Source organism: Amphiura filiformis, chromosome 10 (assembly GCF_039555335.1).
Source record: "Amphiura filiformis chromosome 10, Afil_fr2py, whole genome shotgun sequence".
Lineage (NCBI taxonomy): Eukaryota > Metazoa > Echinodermata > Ophiuroidea > Amphilepidida > Amphiuridae > Amphiura > Amphiura filiformis.
Window position 1 is genome coordinate 62844633 of NC_092637.1, and position 19733 is coordinate 62864365.

Consider the following 19733-nt stretch of genomic DNA (forward strand, 5'->3'; position numbering starts at 1 on the left):
CTTCGTTTGTCCTTTCGTCTCTTGTTGGAAGTGATAAACCCAGGTCTCATTCATGGTCACGGATCGCTGCCGAAACCAGTGATATTTTTGTATTGCATGAACAAACAGGATATAACTAGAAGTGTCAATTCAAGACTTCAAACCTAATTTCAACACTTGGTAAAGTGTAATGTATTACGTATTACGCCCTATACTGAACATCGCTATCTATATCAATCGCTGCTTTATTCCCCTCTACAATGACACCACATTCTGGGACATAATGCAATTCTCCAAGATGAGAACGCTCACCCCAGAGAGCCAGGGTAGTCAACGACTACCTACAGAATATGTGAGGAGAGAGAATGGAATGGCCTGCCATCTGCCCAGACTTCAACCCGATTGTACACTTGGTAGACCAGCTTGGTCGTGCTGTACGTGCCAGAGTAGCCAGTGGAACTACATTGAATGACCTGTTTGAAGAAATGCCATTCTACAGCAACGTGCCTGGCTGTTGTGGCTAAGTATGGTGACTAGTGTTGTTTGAGCACAGAATAATGGTCAATTTGACACATAACATTCTGTTTGAGACCCCACCGGCAGTATCAAGTTTACACATGAAGAGGAAGATCAAGGGAAATCACATTCTTAGACACCTTAATCGTGCGCAAGGAAGATGGTTCTGTAAAGTTGCTAATGTATCGTAAGAAAACGAATACTGACCAGTACCTAAGCTTCCAATCCCAACACCCTCTCCATCAAAAACTTGGTGTCATCAGAACACTCATGGATAGAAATGACGATATTGAAACCGAAGAAATGGACCAAAAAAGAGGTGGAAAATAATATCAGAAATGCTCTTTCAGAATGTGGCTACCCCAAATGGGCGCTACGCAGAGTGAAACAACAGATGAAGGACAAACCTCAAAAACAGATGAAATCAAAGAAAACGGAAGAAACCCCATCAAGAGACATGGTAGTGATCCCGTATGTGGAAGGGCTAGCAGAAAAGTTACAGCGTATCTCTCAAAAGCACAAGATCTCCACAGCGATGCGTCCAACCAGTACCCTGAAAAACATCCTGGTTCACCAAAAGGACAAGAAAGAAATCATGGAAACCAGTGATGCGATCTATTGAAATAAAAAAGAAATCCATTAATTTCTCGAATCATTGAGTATTAAGGTTATTAATTATTTTAAACTGTTGTGATTTGGTAGTTCACATCATCTTACGAATGGTAGTGAGCTTTGGCAAAAACTGCATTGCTCAATTCATAGCGAGTGTGTAGAAGAATTGAAATATCACAGATATACTTTTATAGGTCCTGTGGTTCTTGAGTTATCGTTGTAAAGAGGGCTGAAACAACAACACTTCTGTAAAACTTACATAACTCATTAACAACAATAAATTAAGCAAGTTTGCAAAGTATACAATTTGTAGAATGAACTTTTGCAAAACATCAAGGTGTTACTTTTCAATAATATATTGATCTAGATAATGAAAATCGACTTTTAGGTTGCTTCGACCAACAATACCTCGTCTACCCTTAAACAGTGGCGATATTCAAGTTCATCATTGTTATGTGAAAGGCAAAATTCACAAATAATAAAAAACCAAAATAGAAATCTGCCCACCATACCTACTTAACTGTAAACCGTGACATTCACAAATACAAATTTTGAATAAAAGATTTTGGTTCTCTACTGCGTTCGATTTTGCCAAAGGTACATGTTCTATAGGTGTACTGTGTACATACACTGTTAGTTGTGTGTATATTATTATAATTTGCCAGTACTTGTGGATTTTTTTGACATTTACAAATGAATAGTGCTGTCTTGAATAAAAGATTTTGGTTATTTACTACGTTCGATTTTGTCAAAAGGTACATGTTCTATATAGGTGTACCCTGTGTACTTAATGTTATTAATTATTTCGGTAGTTCACAGCATCTTACGAATGGTAGTGAGTTTTGGCAAAAACCGCATTGCTCAATTCATAGCATGTAGAAGAATTAAACTATCACAGAGATACTTTTATAGGTGCTGCGGTTCTTGAGTTACGTTGTAAAGAGTGCTGAAACAACAACACTTTTGTAAAACGTACATAACTCATTAACAACAATAAATTAAGCAAGTTTGCAAAGTATACAATTTGTAGAATAAACTTTTGCAAAACATCAAGGTGTTAATTTTCAATAATATATTGATCTAGATAATGAAAATCGATTTTTAGGTTGCTTCGACCAACAATACCTCGTCTACCCTTAAAGTTTACGCCTATAAGAAATATAATACACTGTTGTGTGCATATTTGTAGGATTCGCCAGTAATTGTTGATTATTAAAATTGTTTTTTAAACCTTTTTAAGTGACAAATAGAGTAAAATGAATCTAATTTAAATAGTGATTACTTAACGCGTGTCTTAGCCAATTAAAAACAATTTCGGTCAAATTTTCATTTGGTTATTCTTTGATTTATATTCATATAATACAATGAAACATCAAGGTTTATCTATATCTAAGTCATGTTAAATGATCGTAAATTATGGCTCTAAATCAAATGGGGCCGTCAATAGGAATAATGGGAATCAAAAGTAAAAATTTTCGTGACGGTATCAGACTTCTGACCTTGACCAATTTTAAACCATATTGAGCTTCATGCTTGTACACTGCAACCCATCTTCATCCGTGGTTAAGCACCAAACAATATCAGTAGTTATATTGCTCATTCACGTGTTTCAGATTCCCAATGAGCTATACACTCGGAAACAAATGACTGAAGCGTTGAGATATGGGCTGATGTGTATTGGACTGTTCTGAACCGCCTCAAAATGTCCATATGTTTCTGTCTAAACCAGGGGCGTAGCCAGCTTTCTTGGCCAGGGGGCAAAATAAAATTTTGGGGGCACGGACGAAAAAAATTGCATTTGCATCATACAATACATAGAGACTGTATGTCTTCGAGCTTCCCGAAAAAGGCCTTATTGGGATGATGTGCGCGTGCATCGCAAAAAAAATGGTATTTTACATTATTTTCGCCCATTATCCGGCTGAAAAGGGCTATATTGTTACAATGTGCGCGCGTAGCGCGGAAAAAATTGTATTTTACACTATTTTGGCCCTGAATTTTGCTAGAAAAGGGGCTCCTTGCCCTTTTCCTTTCATTTGCCCTCCTGATTTTCTCTTTCATTTTTTGTCAAAGGGCCCTTTTCCTTTCATTTTTTGTCAGGGGCCCCCCCCCCCCCCCCGCTGGCTACGCTACTGGTCTAAACCACTAACTGAGAATTCTTAACCTCAGGAGCCGGTTAATTCCCGTTCCACACAGCAATCTGAGTGCTGCCTTCGTCAATGCCACAAGGGTGCAATTTTGTGATCAGACCAATCCCACACGTCTACACCAGTACTGGTCTTCATGTCAGAAGACCAGATGTACATACTGCAGTTACTGTCCGTTTTCCTATACACAATACACAGTGCTCTCACCATTGACGCGTGACCTGTACAAATGATGTATGTTGGGAGAATGGACACTTGCCTAGTTAACATCACTGTGTGAAAAATAACCAGCCAATATTTTATTTATTCTCCAAAACTTCTAGCAAATATATTTCTCTAACATGACCTAAATTACAGCTAGGTTAGATGTTCAGAAATGGTCGCACTTTTGTAAAATATGAGTGAGGGCAAGGCATAGCTAGCCAACTCCCCGTGTTAATTGAATGGAGATTTGACCGAAAATATTGGTATCGGACCGCTCACTTCTGAAGGATGCCACAAAAAAACGGTAAAAGCTACATTTACATTATTCTAAATAGGTTCTAGAAAATAAAGTTTTGTAACATGTCCTAAATTTTTAGCTAATTTAGATGTTTGGAGAGGGTCGCACTTTTGTGTTTTAGGAAGGATATGTAAACGACAGATAACACCAAAAATATGAAGAAATTATTTCCAAACCGTTTTAAGTCAACAATCATTATGTTGCTCATTTTGAAGAATGCTGGTTAACAAAAAGCAGGTCTTTGTCTCATTTCGTGAACAAAAGTACACATACCATTGCTAGATTGAACAATAGCCTATGAAGAGTGAAGGGGTACAGTAACGTAAGCATCAGGCACATGAAATGAGATGCTTATGCACTCTGCTCTTGAAGGATGGTGAGCCGTTCTCAGTTACGTCTCCGACTACTCCATCTGGTAGGCTATTGTGAATTACAATGTGGATGAAGGTCCTGTCAGTAGAAATGGTTCTAGAAACTGGTACTGTAAGAGCATGGTAAGGCATGAACAAGCTGGAGCGACACCTCTTCTGACTACAAATGGCTTTGGTAGCAGTGCCTTCAGATCTGGTGGGCACAAGCTGGTGTGTATTTGGTAGAGGACTGTTGCTGCAGCAACTTGACGTCTTTGATTGCACAGATGACTCACTCGACTTTCCCGAAATAGCAGATTCCTATTAAATTGACTTGTCTTTATACCAATGACTACAGGTTTGGGTAAATTATGCTTAATCAGAGATTCTCTTAAGGGTATATGGTAGAATTAATATCAGTACATGAGGTTCCTTTTATATTCATCTTGAGCTTTCAGCCTTTTTCACCAATTTTTGTTTTGTATCTTTATCAGTGGGCTTGCGAAAGTGAGCTATTTCAGTTTAAATCCATTATAGGCCTACCCCTATGAAAAACATTATTTTAGTTAGCGATTAGACACTGATTAGACTGATTGAAATGTGCAATGCTAAAGTTGTGGTTGTGTCTACAAACCAAAATACTTTTTTTTAAAGTAAAACCGGCGCGGCGTTTGCGGTTTCAATATCAACATATATCAACAGTAGAAAATAAGGAAGTAGATCACAAAAATACTAAAACTGCAGCAAGCGTATCAACGTAGCAGGCAAGACAGCTTCGTCAAAACGGAAACCAAAAAAACCATTAATCAAAACTCACCCTTTGCTTCAATAAAACACAATCCAAACAGCACCAAAACTGCTATGGAAAGTATCCGTGATGTTAGCGCCATGTGAATATATATCCAATAGGCAGTGATAGATAGGCCCTATATTTTTTAAATTGTCTGTTTTTAGGGTGAACATGTGCGGTTGTTTCCTTGCACGCAGTAATTCACAGCAGGGAACTATCGAGTGTTGTAGTGTTTCTAGAACGAATTCGGGGGGTCACTCACTGAATTTTTGAATAATTTTGCAAGAGCTTTACTTAACTTTACATAGATTATGAGAAGTCGCTAGCCGGTCCCATGGGACTTTTGTATATTATTTGCATTGATTGAACTATTTTGAAGTTTTGAAATTTTAACCAAAAAAGGTAATTTCGGAATTTCCCTTGTAATGTGTGAGCCTGATATCCTCAGATGGGGTGTTTGGTACCAGTTGGGTGGAGGCACTGCTACCAGAGATAGTTAAGGGTCATCGATGTCCTATAATATGATCAAATAATTATAGTCATTTGTACAAAATTGAATAGGTTAAGGTCATATGTATAATGAACAGGGGTCATTTAATCCCCAGTTTGGAACATTATAACAATATAATGAACAGATTTCGTGCTATTGTTCCTAAAACCAATGACCGTGAAACTAGGACAAATGAATACGGACAAAAGTTTGCAGTATTTTGGAGATGGATTATGAGCCCCTGGGGATCGAGGGCAATATTTCCAAACGGCGTGCCAAAAATGCTTGCCCCTCCTCCTTCTGCCTGCTAAAAATGCCCCCCCCCCACTGCACATGCTAAATTTTGGGGATCCCAATTTGCAAACCTTAAAAGGTCTAGATAATTATTGCGAGCGCATAGAGCAGGTAAATTTGCATATTTTAAGCGTTTCCGGACTGTTTTCTTAAGGGGTAACCCTATTGGTTTTGGATATGGATTGTCTTTAAAATTACATATAGGGGCCCTAATGTCAAATTTTGTCCCCTTTATGCAGCTTTGTGAAAAAACGAGAGCATTTTCAGCGTAAATGTGAATAAATAACAAAATTTGCAATCCATTACCTTGGTATGCGCATGCGTGAACTGCATTCTGGGCAGGTAAGCATGGTAAGCAACAACATGTGCCGTAATTCCCGTCATGTGCCGTGCGTGCATGGTTGCACTGAAGCTCACTGATAACCAAGGTCCGGCACCAGGTCCACGTTCCGATGCTAAGTTGTGACATTTGTTTTCATATTATCATATACCACTCCCCACAACCAGTTTTTACATGTTCGTCTTTATATTGTTCATGATAGATGTTTGTGTATAAATTATGACGTAATAGCCAATATTGAAAGCAAAACAGAAATGCCCCGCAAATGCCCATATTGAACGGAACATTTTCGTTTTTAAATCTTTTTCGTACCGATTCAGAAAAAAAAGGAAACAAAATATATTTCCCCTTGCAATATGTACATTTCTAATGAATGTAAAAAGTTTGGGTTGAAAATGGAGAGGAAAAAGAAACCTGCCGATACCGGGTATTGAACCGGGTACATCTCGTACAAAAACAGAACGCGCTAACCAACTACGCCAAACAGCCCACTACGTCCATCTTGGAATTTTTAAAGCTTTATACTATCATCGTCGATCTGAAGTCTCCTCAACAGTTAGTTTGGTTCGCTCTTTTCACACAATGTGAATGACGCAAAACCAAACTAGCTGTTGAGGAGACTATAATTATCTACGATAAGCCTGTCCAGAATTCCAGAAATTGGTAGCCACCAAGGGAGCTATATTGGCATGAATTATCCGATTTCTCCGGAAATACATCGACTTGGAGCGTCAACTTTCAGAATAGGCATGAGAAAAATACAATCTATTTTGTGAAACCAAAAACTCATTAACAATGTCAAAAATCGTGGGGATGATGTTGTCGATCGGGTTACGGACCATTAAGCCTTTTTTTTTTATTAAAGCGTTCTATTTAAAAGGCGCCTCATAAATGTATATAAAAAAATCACTTGCCCTCTCTATCAGCTTGCCAAAACTTACTTGCACCACCACTTTCGGCTGGGCAAAAATTTCTTCCCCCAAGTTTACCCTCCACTATGGCTCATTGTACAGCCCCGAAAATCTTTTATTCCAAGCAGCTCATGTCCCTATTTACACCGGTTTGCGGTACCCATTGCTACTTTTGTTTGTACTGATATCTTTACTGTATACAAGTCATATTAATCGTTCCAGAATATTGAATATTTAGCAATTCAGACCAGCTTGCTGCTTTCTCTCTTTTTTTCGTAGAACTGTTTTGCGTGAGTGGTACCCAGGGGCGCGCAGCTTTGCACAGAGCCAGAGATGCAAAATTTCCCAATCGTTCCGCTGACACGCTGTTAAAATTACTTTACCTGGACAAAATGTTGGCTGTCAGCAGAATTATCACAATTCTTTAATATAAGAAGGACATTCTTCGTTTTCAGAATGCAATACGTGAAAACGGGTGAAAACGTCGCTATTCGGGCCTTCATTTTTCCAAGATATTAGTCTTATCAAAGGAGATATTTAATGATAATGTTAGTACTTTTTCCTAGAATCACTAAACTACCAAAATCTGAAATGTGTTGTGTGCTAGCTATAGGCGCAATTTCAACAAAAAATGTCACATGAAAGGTAATCAAATTAAAGAAAACTCTCTCGCCAGCTTTTTTCTAAAATGAAAAATTGAAAAAAAAATTTTCTAAAAAATTAAACACATTATCTAAAAATGCTGGCGAGAGAATTAAGGTATTAAGTTTATAATTATACACCATCCCTGAAACCTTGTAGGCTAAAAAAATCGAGTAAAGACTTACCTTTAGTTTGTTCTAAGATTTAAATTAATACACAATTCTGATTTGCTATTGTGGCTATTAGGCTACAAGCCTGATTAGCCGTTCATACTACCTTAATCATCTGCTTTCCTGCTTAGTAGTATTTTTTGTTTTATTAATTGTATATTTATGTGCAAATTGAGGGCGCTATTTACATATATTTTCAATTTTGTTTAGCCAAATAATAAGTTATTCCTAACATTTCATGATAAAAAGTTTTTTGAAATTTGTTTTTACTGCACTTTTAATGCCATTATACCAGTGTCTACATATTGTAAAGATGAAAACACGGTTTAAGATAAATAGCGCCATCATTGTTCACTTTGTCTTAAAAATGACGTACTTTTACATGCTATCAAACAAGTGTGCATCCACTACTCCAAATATTAGACAGTAAAAGACAGTAAAAACAATATTTCCTATTCTGTAAGTAGAAAACAGTCCTGACAGTGCCAGATGAATAGGGACATGCATTGACCCTCTAATCTATCTCATTTTTACCCTACAAGCTCACTTTTATATGGCTGAAATGACAACATAGGCAGAAGTACATCGGTTTGAAGATTAAAGTTATAAATAAAAAGAGTCATGCAATTAAAACCAATATTTTTCAATATTCAATATAAATTGGAAGAAGCAGATGTTTCAATAAAACTTACGGTGTTAAATTTGTCATACCCAGCTAGGTGTTACGGCTTCAGGTGTTAATCACGGTGTTATATTAACCATGCATGTTAATACCAACGGGTATCAAACTCAAACGCAGTGTTATTAAGTTATTTATTTATAATCAGAAAATATATACATGCTGCTACAATATTACCATGGTTACACCAATTATTGTTAACACCCATGATGCAGTCATGTCTACAGTAGAATTCATCTCGACCTTTGCAGGACTTAACCCCATTAAAAGCTATTAAACCAAGATAACACTCATTGAAACAGCTCAACTGATTAAATCGGATCTTCTCTGGTTGTGCACAAGTGACTGTTTTCATGTGCGATATCGCAATAAAGCTGGTATTCATAGCTTCAGTTGGGTAACCGATTATAAAGGAAACGAAAGGAAACAATGTTATGTGTGGCTTTGTTCACGAAATCAGACAATGGCGTGCTTTTTGTAAACCAGCATTCTTGAAAATGAGCAACATAATGATTTTTGACTTAACACGGTTTGGAAATAATTTCTTCATATTTTTGGTGTTATCTGTCGTTTACATGTCCTTCCTAAAACACAAAAGTACGACCCTCTCCAAACACCTAAATTAGCTAAAAATTTAGGACATGTTACAAAACTATATTGTCTAGAATTTTAGAAGAGTACTTTTAATATTGGCCGGTTATTTTTCACACAGCGACGTTAACTAGGCAATGTATTATTACCTATAACATTAACTAAAACACCAAAGTACGAATATTTCCAAACATCTAAATTAGCTAAAAATTTAGGACATGTTAAAAACTATATTTTCTAGAACTTTAGAAGAGTACTTTTAATATTGGCCGGTTATTTTTCACACAGCGACGTTAACTAGTCATATCCCCATACTGTTAACGTAGGGCTATTTGTAAAGGTCACGCGTCAATGGGAAAGAGCACTGTGTATTGTGTATAGGAAAACGGACAGTAACTGCAGTATGCATAGTCTGGTTTTAACATAACACCCATTGGTATGATCCTATTAGAACACTGGGAAAGTGTCAAATGAACACCAGCAGAGTCAAATTTACATCAAGCAGTGTAAAAATTGGAAGGCGAATCTAACACAAAACCAGAGTCAAATTTTAACAATTTTAAATTGATTCCAGCAAAACTCAGATTAACACCGGCAGTGTCGAAGACACTGTAAATCAACACCCGTGGGTGTGGTCCTCCCAGAACACGTTATTGGTGTTAAAACTAACACCCTTGGTGTTACTTTTTGCAGTGTGGATGCCGATTTGATACAGCCAGTATTACAAATTAAAACTATACAAAGATCGTAAATATGAATCAAAGACACAATTGAAAAGACTACTTTGCGTCTGACCTCAGGGTAAATGTGCGGCGTGATTGGTTGCTGACCTGCACAGTATGGTATTTTTAGTCTGGTGGCAGTTGACAGGACGTCATCCGCAAACTAGTATTTTTTAATTCGGTCTTATTATATCTGCTTTGTTTATAGAAATCCGCCAAGTCGTCTCTTACACGACTTGCACCTTACGAAACCACTGCATATAGCCCTTGATAATCTCTTGATTGTCTCTCTTCTCCTTCACCATGTTGAAGATCTTCGTACCCAATATTATTTCTTCCTATACCGTAGTTCATAGGTGGATTGCCTGGGCTGACTGCGTTGGATATGTCTGCTATGGTCGTTGAGTAATGTACTGGTGATTCTACACCTGATGTAGATGGATTGTTCCTGAAAGGAAGATATATTTCGTTAACAGCAGTCGAAACATTAGGCACACACTATTTGGTTGCACTCATAATATCCCCAAAACCACCACCGGTAAAACAAACTGTTGCTAATTGGATAGGTTGAATATTCTTATTTATTAGTCAGGCAGTATCCATCATTGGGTACAATTTGAATCGTAGTATCAAATGAGTGTTACATTCTTAACATCTAAACAAAATATAATTTAGGTCTAAAAATGTTTACCTTTTACGATATAACACCAACAAAATCACAAGTATAATTATCACCACTAAACCTCCTACAACACAGGCGATGATTATAGTGCTAATAGACGAAGTTGAATCTATGAGGACAAAAAGGAGTAATGAAAAGTCATGTTAAATAAAATTTCAAGTAAGGCTTGAAATCTCATACATGTAGCATTGATATACCATATTAATAGCAAAGTGTTTCCAAACTCAGAATACTAATTAATATGAGAAGATTATGTTAATTAATCTGCTACCGGTTAGAGTAAGTGAGTTCTTTATTTATTAATACAGGATAAGGTCAACTAAAAACGTGGGTGAAAACGTACTTGGGGATGTAGAACATGTTGGTATTTGTCCATGCCAAAGCCCACTATCTAAACACACTAGTACTTCGTCACCTTGTAGTCCAAATCCTTGACGACAGTAAACAGTTACTGATTCTCCATATCCATACAAGTCTCTGTCCGGAACTAATGTACCTTGTGCCGGTTTTGAAAATGGGAGGCATCCTAATAAAAAAAAACCGAAAGATGCTAACGTAAAAATGACAACATGAACGATATCCTGACAATAACGTTTAAACATTTCGTATGAAAACAAACTGCAACAATATTTTTTAAATGTTTTGGAAATGTCATTGTTAACTACTTTTGCAAATATTTTTGGCCAAATATTTTGTCAACACTTAAATAACATTATGTTAAAATATTTGTACCCAGCAAACACAGAAATATTCTTTAAATGTTTTTTTACAAAACGTTTTTAATAGCATTTAAATGTCGGGTTGTATAAAGGTTGTGAAAACATTTTAAAAACGTTATTGTAAATATTTTGGGCAACCATTTTTTACAAAATATTTTTTCAATCCCAAAATAACATTCTTTAAGAATGATTTGTACCAAGTTTTCAAAAATGTTTTTGGAATGTTATTAAAACGTTTTTATACCCTTTATATAACCCAACATTTAAATGTTTTCTGTAAAACATTTGTAAAACATTTGTGTTTGCTGTGCAGTAAATTACCAACAAATGTTATTTAATGTTTTCTGACAAACTTTAATTACCTTTTGCGAATGATGTCGAAAACGTTTTGTGTTTGCTGGGCCTTTACTTTCAAAATGAGACTTTTTCGTGGTGAAAATTAGGCGCGTTGCATGAACCGTCGTATGATAAACAGACAGGAAAACATTGATTTAATAATTTATAAGTGGCTTTTGTCACAGCAGCTGAAGGGAGTATCCCATTATGCTTTGCGGTACCATAATAGAACTGAACGTGCCATAGAAAATGTACACAAAATCCCTCACTTCAACTTTAAATAACTCGTTTAAATCAGGGAAGCTTAGACTTTTGTTTGCAAAAATATGACCCCTAAAGTATTGTGAAACTATCCATAGCTCCCAATATCTAAGCGGCTCTTGTTTATTTGTTGTATATCATGTCAAATGGAACTAAGTAATTTTATTTAAATTGAAAAACGTCATTCTATAGATAACTTGGATTTATAATGAATATTTAGCCTCCCTGGATAAGCACATGGGTTTCTACAAACCTCCGAGCCCTCCGCCATGTACTAATTTTTAAAATTAGGTATACTATTATTTTCCTTCTCATCATGTTTGATATATGGAGCACGGTAACCCGGTAATATATTAATACATAGACATACAACAAACCTGCATATTGAGGAACAGCACTGGTAAGAGCCGCTGCATCTCCAGAGTGCACATTGTATCCAGCTGCATATCCATAGCCTCTACGGTAAGCAAAGCCATAGACGAGAACTAGGAACGAGGCTAACGGATGAGTGACTGAATGGAAACCTGGGTTGACGGGAGTACGCAGAACGCAATACTCGCCATCGGGAGTTGTTTGTAACAAGCTTATGTTTTCGACACCCAATGGCGTTTCATCCAGGTGAAATGAGTTCATGCTATCACATCCTGATATAATTGAAAGAAAATATCGCGTAACGAACCACGGGGGATCGTTGTCAAGACTGGTCAAAGCTACCACTGGGAATGTCACATTGTTAGTAAACCTTTGTGTGGGTGGAATCACCACCATAAATGGATCACCAACTCCATCAGTATCTCTGCCTCCCTTAGCGTATTGAGCAACCATGATAGAATTATCAGCCGTTACAACTAACATTTCATCAGATGCTACGTTGCCTTCATAAAACTGCCCAGCCGACAGAGAGACGACAGTTCGATTCCTCCCAGATATAGTTACGTTTGTTATACCGGATAACGCGGCTACTATGCGGTATACATAGCCTGACGTCCGGCCAAGGAATGGAGTGAGTAGGTAGTGATTTCCCAATGTCTTGACAGGAGGAATATTCTCCATTATGTAGTCACAACTAGAACTAGAATCACTGGGGATCTTGGCACACTGATGTCCAGATATGACAGACACTGGCTTATCAGCAGTGATTAACAAACCAGTCACGTCATCACCAAAGAACTGATAAGATTCATATTGTTGTAAAGATACCGGTGGTTGTCCCTTGATCACCACTGTTGTGTTGTCTTCAATGGCGGTTACTGCAAATTCGGAAGAGTAAAACGCAAATGGATATCCCACTGCAAAATATTCATTGTCCAAGGCTGTAGTTGGAAGGACGAAAAACCCATCGTAACCTCGGTATGCTCCATAATATCCATGCACAGACACGACGTCTGTTGCAGTTACAATTACAGCCACAGATCTTTTAGCGCTGTATCCAACATTATAAAAAGCGGCTTCGTGGGGAAGAACAATGTTTACATTCTGAACACTGGTCAAGTTTGCAGATTGGTTAAATTCAATACCGGGAACCGAAACTGTTGTCATTACTACAGTATTCTTTATTTGAGTGGAGACGAATACGCTAGGAATCCCAATAATATCTGCGTTCGCGTTGTACATGTGGTACGGGAATGTCAATACGAATGCTTTTCCACCAGAGTCATCATTTCTGGTAATAGCTTGTGAATTAAAAAGAATAAAGAAAAGTCATAACAACCAATTCGCCAGCTGATTTAATTATTATCGTGCATGCTTTATTAGGCATGTTAGGGGTATCAGGGCCGGTCCACATGACCTCCTCCTCAAAACAATGTAAGAAAAGGAAAAGGAGATATAATTGCTAGATGCTTGATTCAGGGAGAGAATGGCGACCATTACAAAATATACTGGGTGAGTGAAAAACTGGATCCGCGCCTGTTTGAGACAAAATATTGAGTTCCGGTCTTATGCATACACCTGACCGATCTAAGGTGCAAAGCGCATGAGTTCAAAGATGAACCGCCGGTCGACCAACACCCTACAGAAATGGCAGTTTAACCGAGTGTGCCAATCCTAAGTTGATCGTAAGAGGGAGGGGCAAAAGTGTTGTTAAATTATCAGACGTTTTTGGCGCGCTCAAAAACTGGTTAGCACCGGGGAATTTAATATGAAGCCAACCAGTATTGTTAACAACCCCAACATTACAGCAAATAAGATTTTAACCTTGAAAAAAAAGTAGAACTGTCAGTTACCTGTTGTCTCGTATGAAAAGAAAACAACAATGAGCAGAAAGTATTTCGCCTTCATCACATTCATGTCTCCACCAACACCAGCACTACGTGCAGACAACCCTTGCATTGTACAGTGTGTCGTTCTAAATACACATTTAGAACGTCCCACATTAACTGCTATAGAATATAAGAGGCAACCATCAGGAAATGTAAAACTCACTAATCGGCAAGACTCCGTGTTGTTCAACAAGTGGGATGACACTAAATTCACGGTTGTTCTATTAGCAATACAAGCCTATGAGAAATTCCGCTGGTTTGCTGTCAACAAAGAGAGGCAAGCTATCGATCGGTTATTAATATTTGACTCTTACTCGGCCCTTGTATTGAGCTCACTAACCGTTGAAGAGTAAAATAAGCCTTCTTGGAAGGTCACGGGATGCCGGAAACGGGTCAGCTACTATGATAAAAGTGGTTTTCCAAGAAACGAGTCTCCGAGTATTTCTAATTTTTACTGGGGCCTGAGCACTGATGAAGACCTCAGCATCGCTGGATTTAGATGTTTTTGCTGACTTCGAACTTTTGCCATGTTCAAAGACTTTTGTCTGACACGGCGTTTATTTTATAGGCCTATTGGTCTAACGGCTCGCATCCAAACACTTTACTTGGAAAACCACTTTTATCACCTACTATGCGTGCCGATGTAGCAACCTTGTCTTCTTTCAGCTACTATGATCCCATCAGGTAGCAGTGACTTGCTTTTCAAAGGAAGTCTACTGAATTGATATGGGAATGACTTTTTGTAATAGTAATTTCGAAACTATAACTTGCTGTCAATGATAGGAAGGAAATGCGTGACAGGTATAAGATATGGAATGCAAGTAGTATTTGAAGTAACGAAAACCTTTGACACCTCACCTGACCTTCCATCATGGCGCCATGTTCGTCTGTGTGTTCATATTCGTGTCCTCGTGTGGAAATATCAATCAGCAACAATGGTACTTGACTCCCCAGCATGTATTATTGATTTCATAGGTAGGTGAAGAAATTAAGAAAAATATGACTACGGTGTCAGAGTAAAGCAGCAATGAACCGAAATTTGGTAAAGTCTGGCAAGGTCAAAGGCCAATATTCGTATTCGGAAAATTACGTGGGTCAAAGAGAGTCAAGGCTGGTTTACATGGCTAATTATCATTTGTACACTCGAATATTTATCTTTGTTAATTAACATATCTTTTAAAAGACGATAAAAAGGTGTTTGATGAATTATATTTGTTATTATTCAATAATTATTTGAAAAGAATTCCCTCATGCAGTCGGGTTGTTACGCAGAATAGCTTTCACTCCAGCTATGCACTTTCGATGCTAAAAAGTCACGTAAACTTCAAAATTTACCAGTGGCGGGTCCAGTGTGAGAAGGGACCGCCCCGATGTGGGCGCACGTCGGCTTCTAGTGGCGTATTGTGATTTGTGGAAATTTTGGTTTTAATTTGCACATAGGCCTATGTTTTTGATAATGTTCGCTTTCATGTTACTTTGCCTCAGCATCGAAAATTACCTAATCAATTAAAATTTAATTAATTAAATTTGACGTATGGTTACAAAGTGAAATTTTGTGTTTTCCATATATCTTTTTACGCCACTTTTTATACACATTTTATAATAGTAAACAAACTAAGAAATATTAGCAAAATGCAAAATATTGCATAGCTTATTGGCGTATCACCTTAACACGCCAGTATGGATATTCAATGAAAGCGACGTCAAGTAACGCCATGGGGGATCACACCATGGCAGAGGTGGCGTAATATTAAGAACACGAGTTTTGCGTGTTTTCCATAATGACGTACTTATTGTTTTAAATAATTTGCCAGTATTTATAGTATGTCTTTAATTCTTTTGAAAGTTATAATAAGGATTTATATTACTACAGAAATTTCTCATCGCGTAAAAATAAATGAATGTCTGATTTGCACAACTCGGTTTTATATTGCCATTTCTTCAAACCCGATTTTCTCTCAAAATTGTTTATTCGCGATGCCGCACCTTACGCCACTATGGAATGAAGCCGACGAATTATCGCAGATTAAGGAAACAGTGAAATACATAAATATTGCTGCTTCACAAATAGTAAGCTATAAAAGAAATTAACTTAAATTATTAACTCGCGAAAAATCGCATAACTTCAGAACCACAAGTCCGATTTAAAGACTACTATTATTCACCTATTTCCACATACATGTTTTAATATAAAAATTACTTAATAGTAATAGCAATACGCTATTTGAATAACAATTGGACACATCCTAATTAGGAATCACTATATCCGAATTTGATCATCCTTGGTTCAACTACAACAAATTTACACACACTAACTGTATGTGTATAGATATACAAGTACAGATCATAAAAAATGAATATTACTTCCCTTTACTATTATGTAGCTTTCTCTTATTTTCTGCATGACAGGCAGAGTATAAAGGTAGAAATGGTATAAGGTCGATCATTCTCCACTGCAGCATGTCCAATGTAAAAATAAAAGTGCACATTACACACATTACAGGCAAAGTTCCACCATTGCATAGTATGTCAAATACCAGATTTTCGGAAAGGTCATAAATTTTAAGAATGCGGTTGTTTCAGTTGACTTAGGTTCTTTTTATCTTTTTAGTTTCTGTTTTCGTTGTCGTTTATGCTTTTGAAATGTTAGTGTTTGCAACTTTTAAAACTGCCTATTTTTTACATAATAAAATGAACCATTGTGACTGAATACAGTGATGTGTAACGCTATTGGTCCACACGTGTAAAACAAATAATTCTACACATACCTTTTTACATTTCGTAAAATATTTTTCGATTTATTTAAAAAATCATTAGGAGGCAATTTATAACTTGTGGATTTTATGTTTTACTTGACAAAATTAAACACTTCATGTTTACCTCAAAATAACATTATTGTGTGCCTGTTTTGAGGTATCATTTATGTATAAAGCATCTTGGAATATAATACCATAGATTATAGCACTATATTTTGGTTAACTGGTTAATACATTATATATACGCACATTGCCACAGATAATACCGTATACGATTTAACCCAATGCTAATGAAAGTACAGGTATCAAATTCCATTCAATGAAATAATGTATTCTTCATCCCACTCTTTCTTCATAGACGGTCAACACAAAGACTAACATCTGCATTCGGAGGTTCTGGGTTCAAGCATTTGATTGCGCTTTCAAACCCTTATACTTTCACGTTTTTAATTAACTCATGAAGACAAATCATCCCCCTTGTACTAACTAATTCGTCCTTACAGATTAAGTAAAGACTAAAGACGTGATGGAAGTATATTTGGCTTTAAATTAAATTATCTCGTGATTCTTTGATTCAGTTTGGTATGCAGTGTCCTGGGAGTAAATGTGTTGGTTTCCTAAATTTGAAATTTATTTTTTTAATACAATAGACAGGTGTTTCCAAATACACTTATGCCAACCTATGAACATGATAATACGTTTCAAATAATTATATAATATTATAATAATACGGTATATGTATATATCTGTGGTTACAAAATGGGAATTCATACCCATACAAATTTGTATCACAATACAGAGATTCATGGTTATATTAACAAAGGTGCCCACTGGTATCATTGTCTTTTTTAAAGACATTTCTTGTTTTATTTGGCTTAGCATGGACTAACCGGTGTATGTCTAGTATTCTTAACCGTAACTGCGAGGTCAACAGTACATCCGATTTATAGTGATCTACAATCAGTCGCCAAGCTGTGAGTTATTGATTAGCAATCAATCAAGTAAAAGCACTTTCCTATAATCGCAATAATCTTAAGGCGTGGGGTATGAGCGACCTTGAAGTACAGGTATCTGGAGAAGGGAAGCAACGAGTTACCCCAAATCACAGCGACTGGTAGTGACTTGGCCGCCGAGTGTTAATATACATTTATTTTGGAAGGTTCGTGTTTGTTTTAAATTTTGGGGCGTTTGTTATTGCTAATACAACTCTTTTCAGCATACCTACGTTACAATTCGTTTTGGTGATTTAGTAATATTATAAATTTTGTGACTGCATTTTGGCGTTTTCGATGCGATTTTAGGCTTACCGTGATTTAACGTTGATATCTGGTCTTGCTCCTTTATAACAGAATGTAGATTGGCTCTGAATAAGTCTCGTAGTCCTCTTGGTGGGTTTTTTCATGATATATTTAGTTTGTATTTGCATGTAACAACCCAAAACCGACCTCTGATTTCAGGGTTGAAGGCTGTTTTTGGAATGCCCGTGGACTCAAACAAGTGCACGAGTGGCGACTACGGTTTTATACTTCCCGCATTGATGATTGCGTCTACGCCTAACAATATACTTCTTGTTGACTGTAGCTGGTATATCACTGGTATACAAAGATTATTGGTTACATGTCAATGACCATTAACTTCAGGGATAGACCCTTCGATTATTCATGCGCCTTTCTATTGTTGCGTTCTTCGGAACGGCAATGTTGATTTGAAAATAATACACTGGACAGATATTTTTACTTGTATCACTCAGTCAGTTATTTTATTAGCAAGGTATAGAAGTTACTCTCTTTAAACACAAATCAAGAATGAATCTTACATTACAAATCTCAGTCCTTATACGATATAGTAATATGCAAATAACCTGCTCAGACATAACATGAGCAACTACAGTAACTCAGATGGGTATGTAATTACTTGCTCAGTCATAACATGAGCAACTACAATGGCTCAGGGTACTTATGGGTAAGAAGAATAGCTCAGGAGAGATTAGAGTAGAGAAGAATGGCACATAAGAGGCAAGAGTAGAGAAGAATGCTCAGGACAGCTTAGAGTAGAGAAGAATGCTCAGGGGAGATTAGAGTAGAGAAGAATGGCACATAAGAGGCAAGAGTAGAGAAGAATGCTCAGGGGAGATTAGAGTAGAGAAGAATGGCACATAAGAGGCAAGAGTAGAGAAGAATGCTCAGGGTAGATTAGAGTAGAGAAGAATGCTCAGGAGAGATAAGAGTAGAGAAGAATGGCACATAGGAGGCAAGAGTAGAGAAGAATGCTCAGGGTAGATTAGAGTAGAGTGGTAAGGGTGCTCAGGTGATTATGATAATTAGTACACAGAGAGAGGATAGGAATAGAGAGAGTACATGGGGAATATGTGGTCATAATATAAGTCTTTAAAAGTAAAACAATGGTAGGGGTCATACGCAAGATCACAACACTGCCCCCTCCCTGAGTTAAACAATGTCCTTATTGTTTGCGAAACAACTTGGACATGTGAAAAGACAAATATTAAGTATCTAAAGTAGCAACATACATGTACAGCATGATATCAAAATTATGTCATGTATGTGGTGACAATACCCTAAGAACATGTAAATAACCAAATTCATGTTAACAAAATAACATGGATAGCAAGCGTAATAATACGTCATAATCATATTCGATTCTCATCTGATGCACTAATTTGCATTAACTTGGTTTAAAAACTTCAAAATTAAAACTAATAGCCATTGATTTCCGAGCACAATACAACTCATCAGGGTCAGAAGGTATGATAATGGCAACATTACTAAAACAATCTCATGAAGTAATACAAGTAATTTTTTATATATACACAGATATTAGTTAACCAAATAAGAGGTTTTTTTGTTTTTAATGTAATAATATACATAAACCCTCGACCTATAAAACTAGGTAAAAGTCTTCAGTGAACGGATTATAACCAATTATTCCAAGCATGCCAATTACTTAACCTGGACACCTATTAAAT

General features: G+C 36.8%; 1 protein-coding gene across 1 annotated transcript; it reads right to left on the minus strand.

Moving 5' to 3' along the window:
- Positions 1-8539: 8539 nt before the first annotated feature.
- Positions 8540-14271, minus strand: LOC140163140 (uncharacterized). The gene is made up of 5 exons (XM_072186517.1): positions 13959-14271; positions 12111-13406; positions 10761-10943; positions 10427-10526; positions 8540-10183 (listed from the first exon to the last, which is right to left on the minus strand). The coding sequence occupies exons 1-5, from the start codon at positions 14062-14064 to the stop codon at positions 9979-9981; spliced, it is 1890 nt and encodes a 629-aa protein (XP_072042618.1). The 5' UTR covers positions 14065-14271; the 3' UTR covers positions 8540-9978.
- Between the last annotated feature and the right edge of the window lie 5462 nt (positions 14272-19733).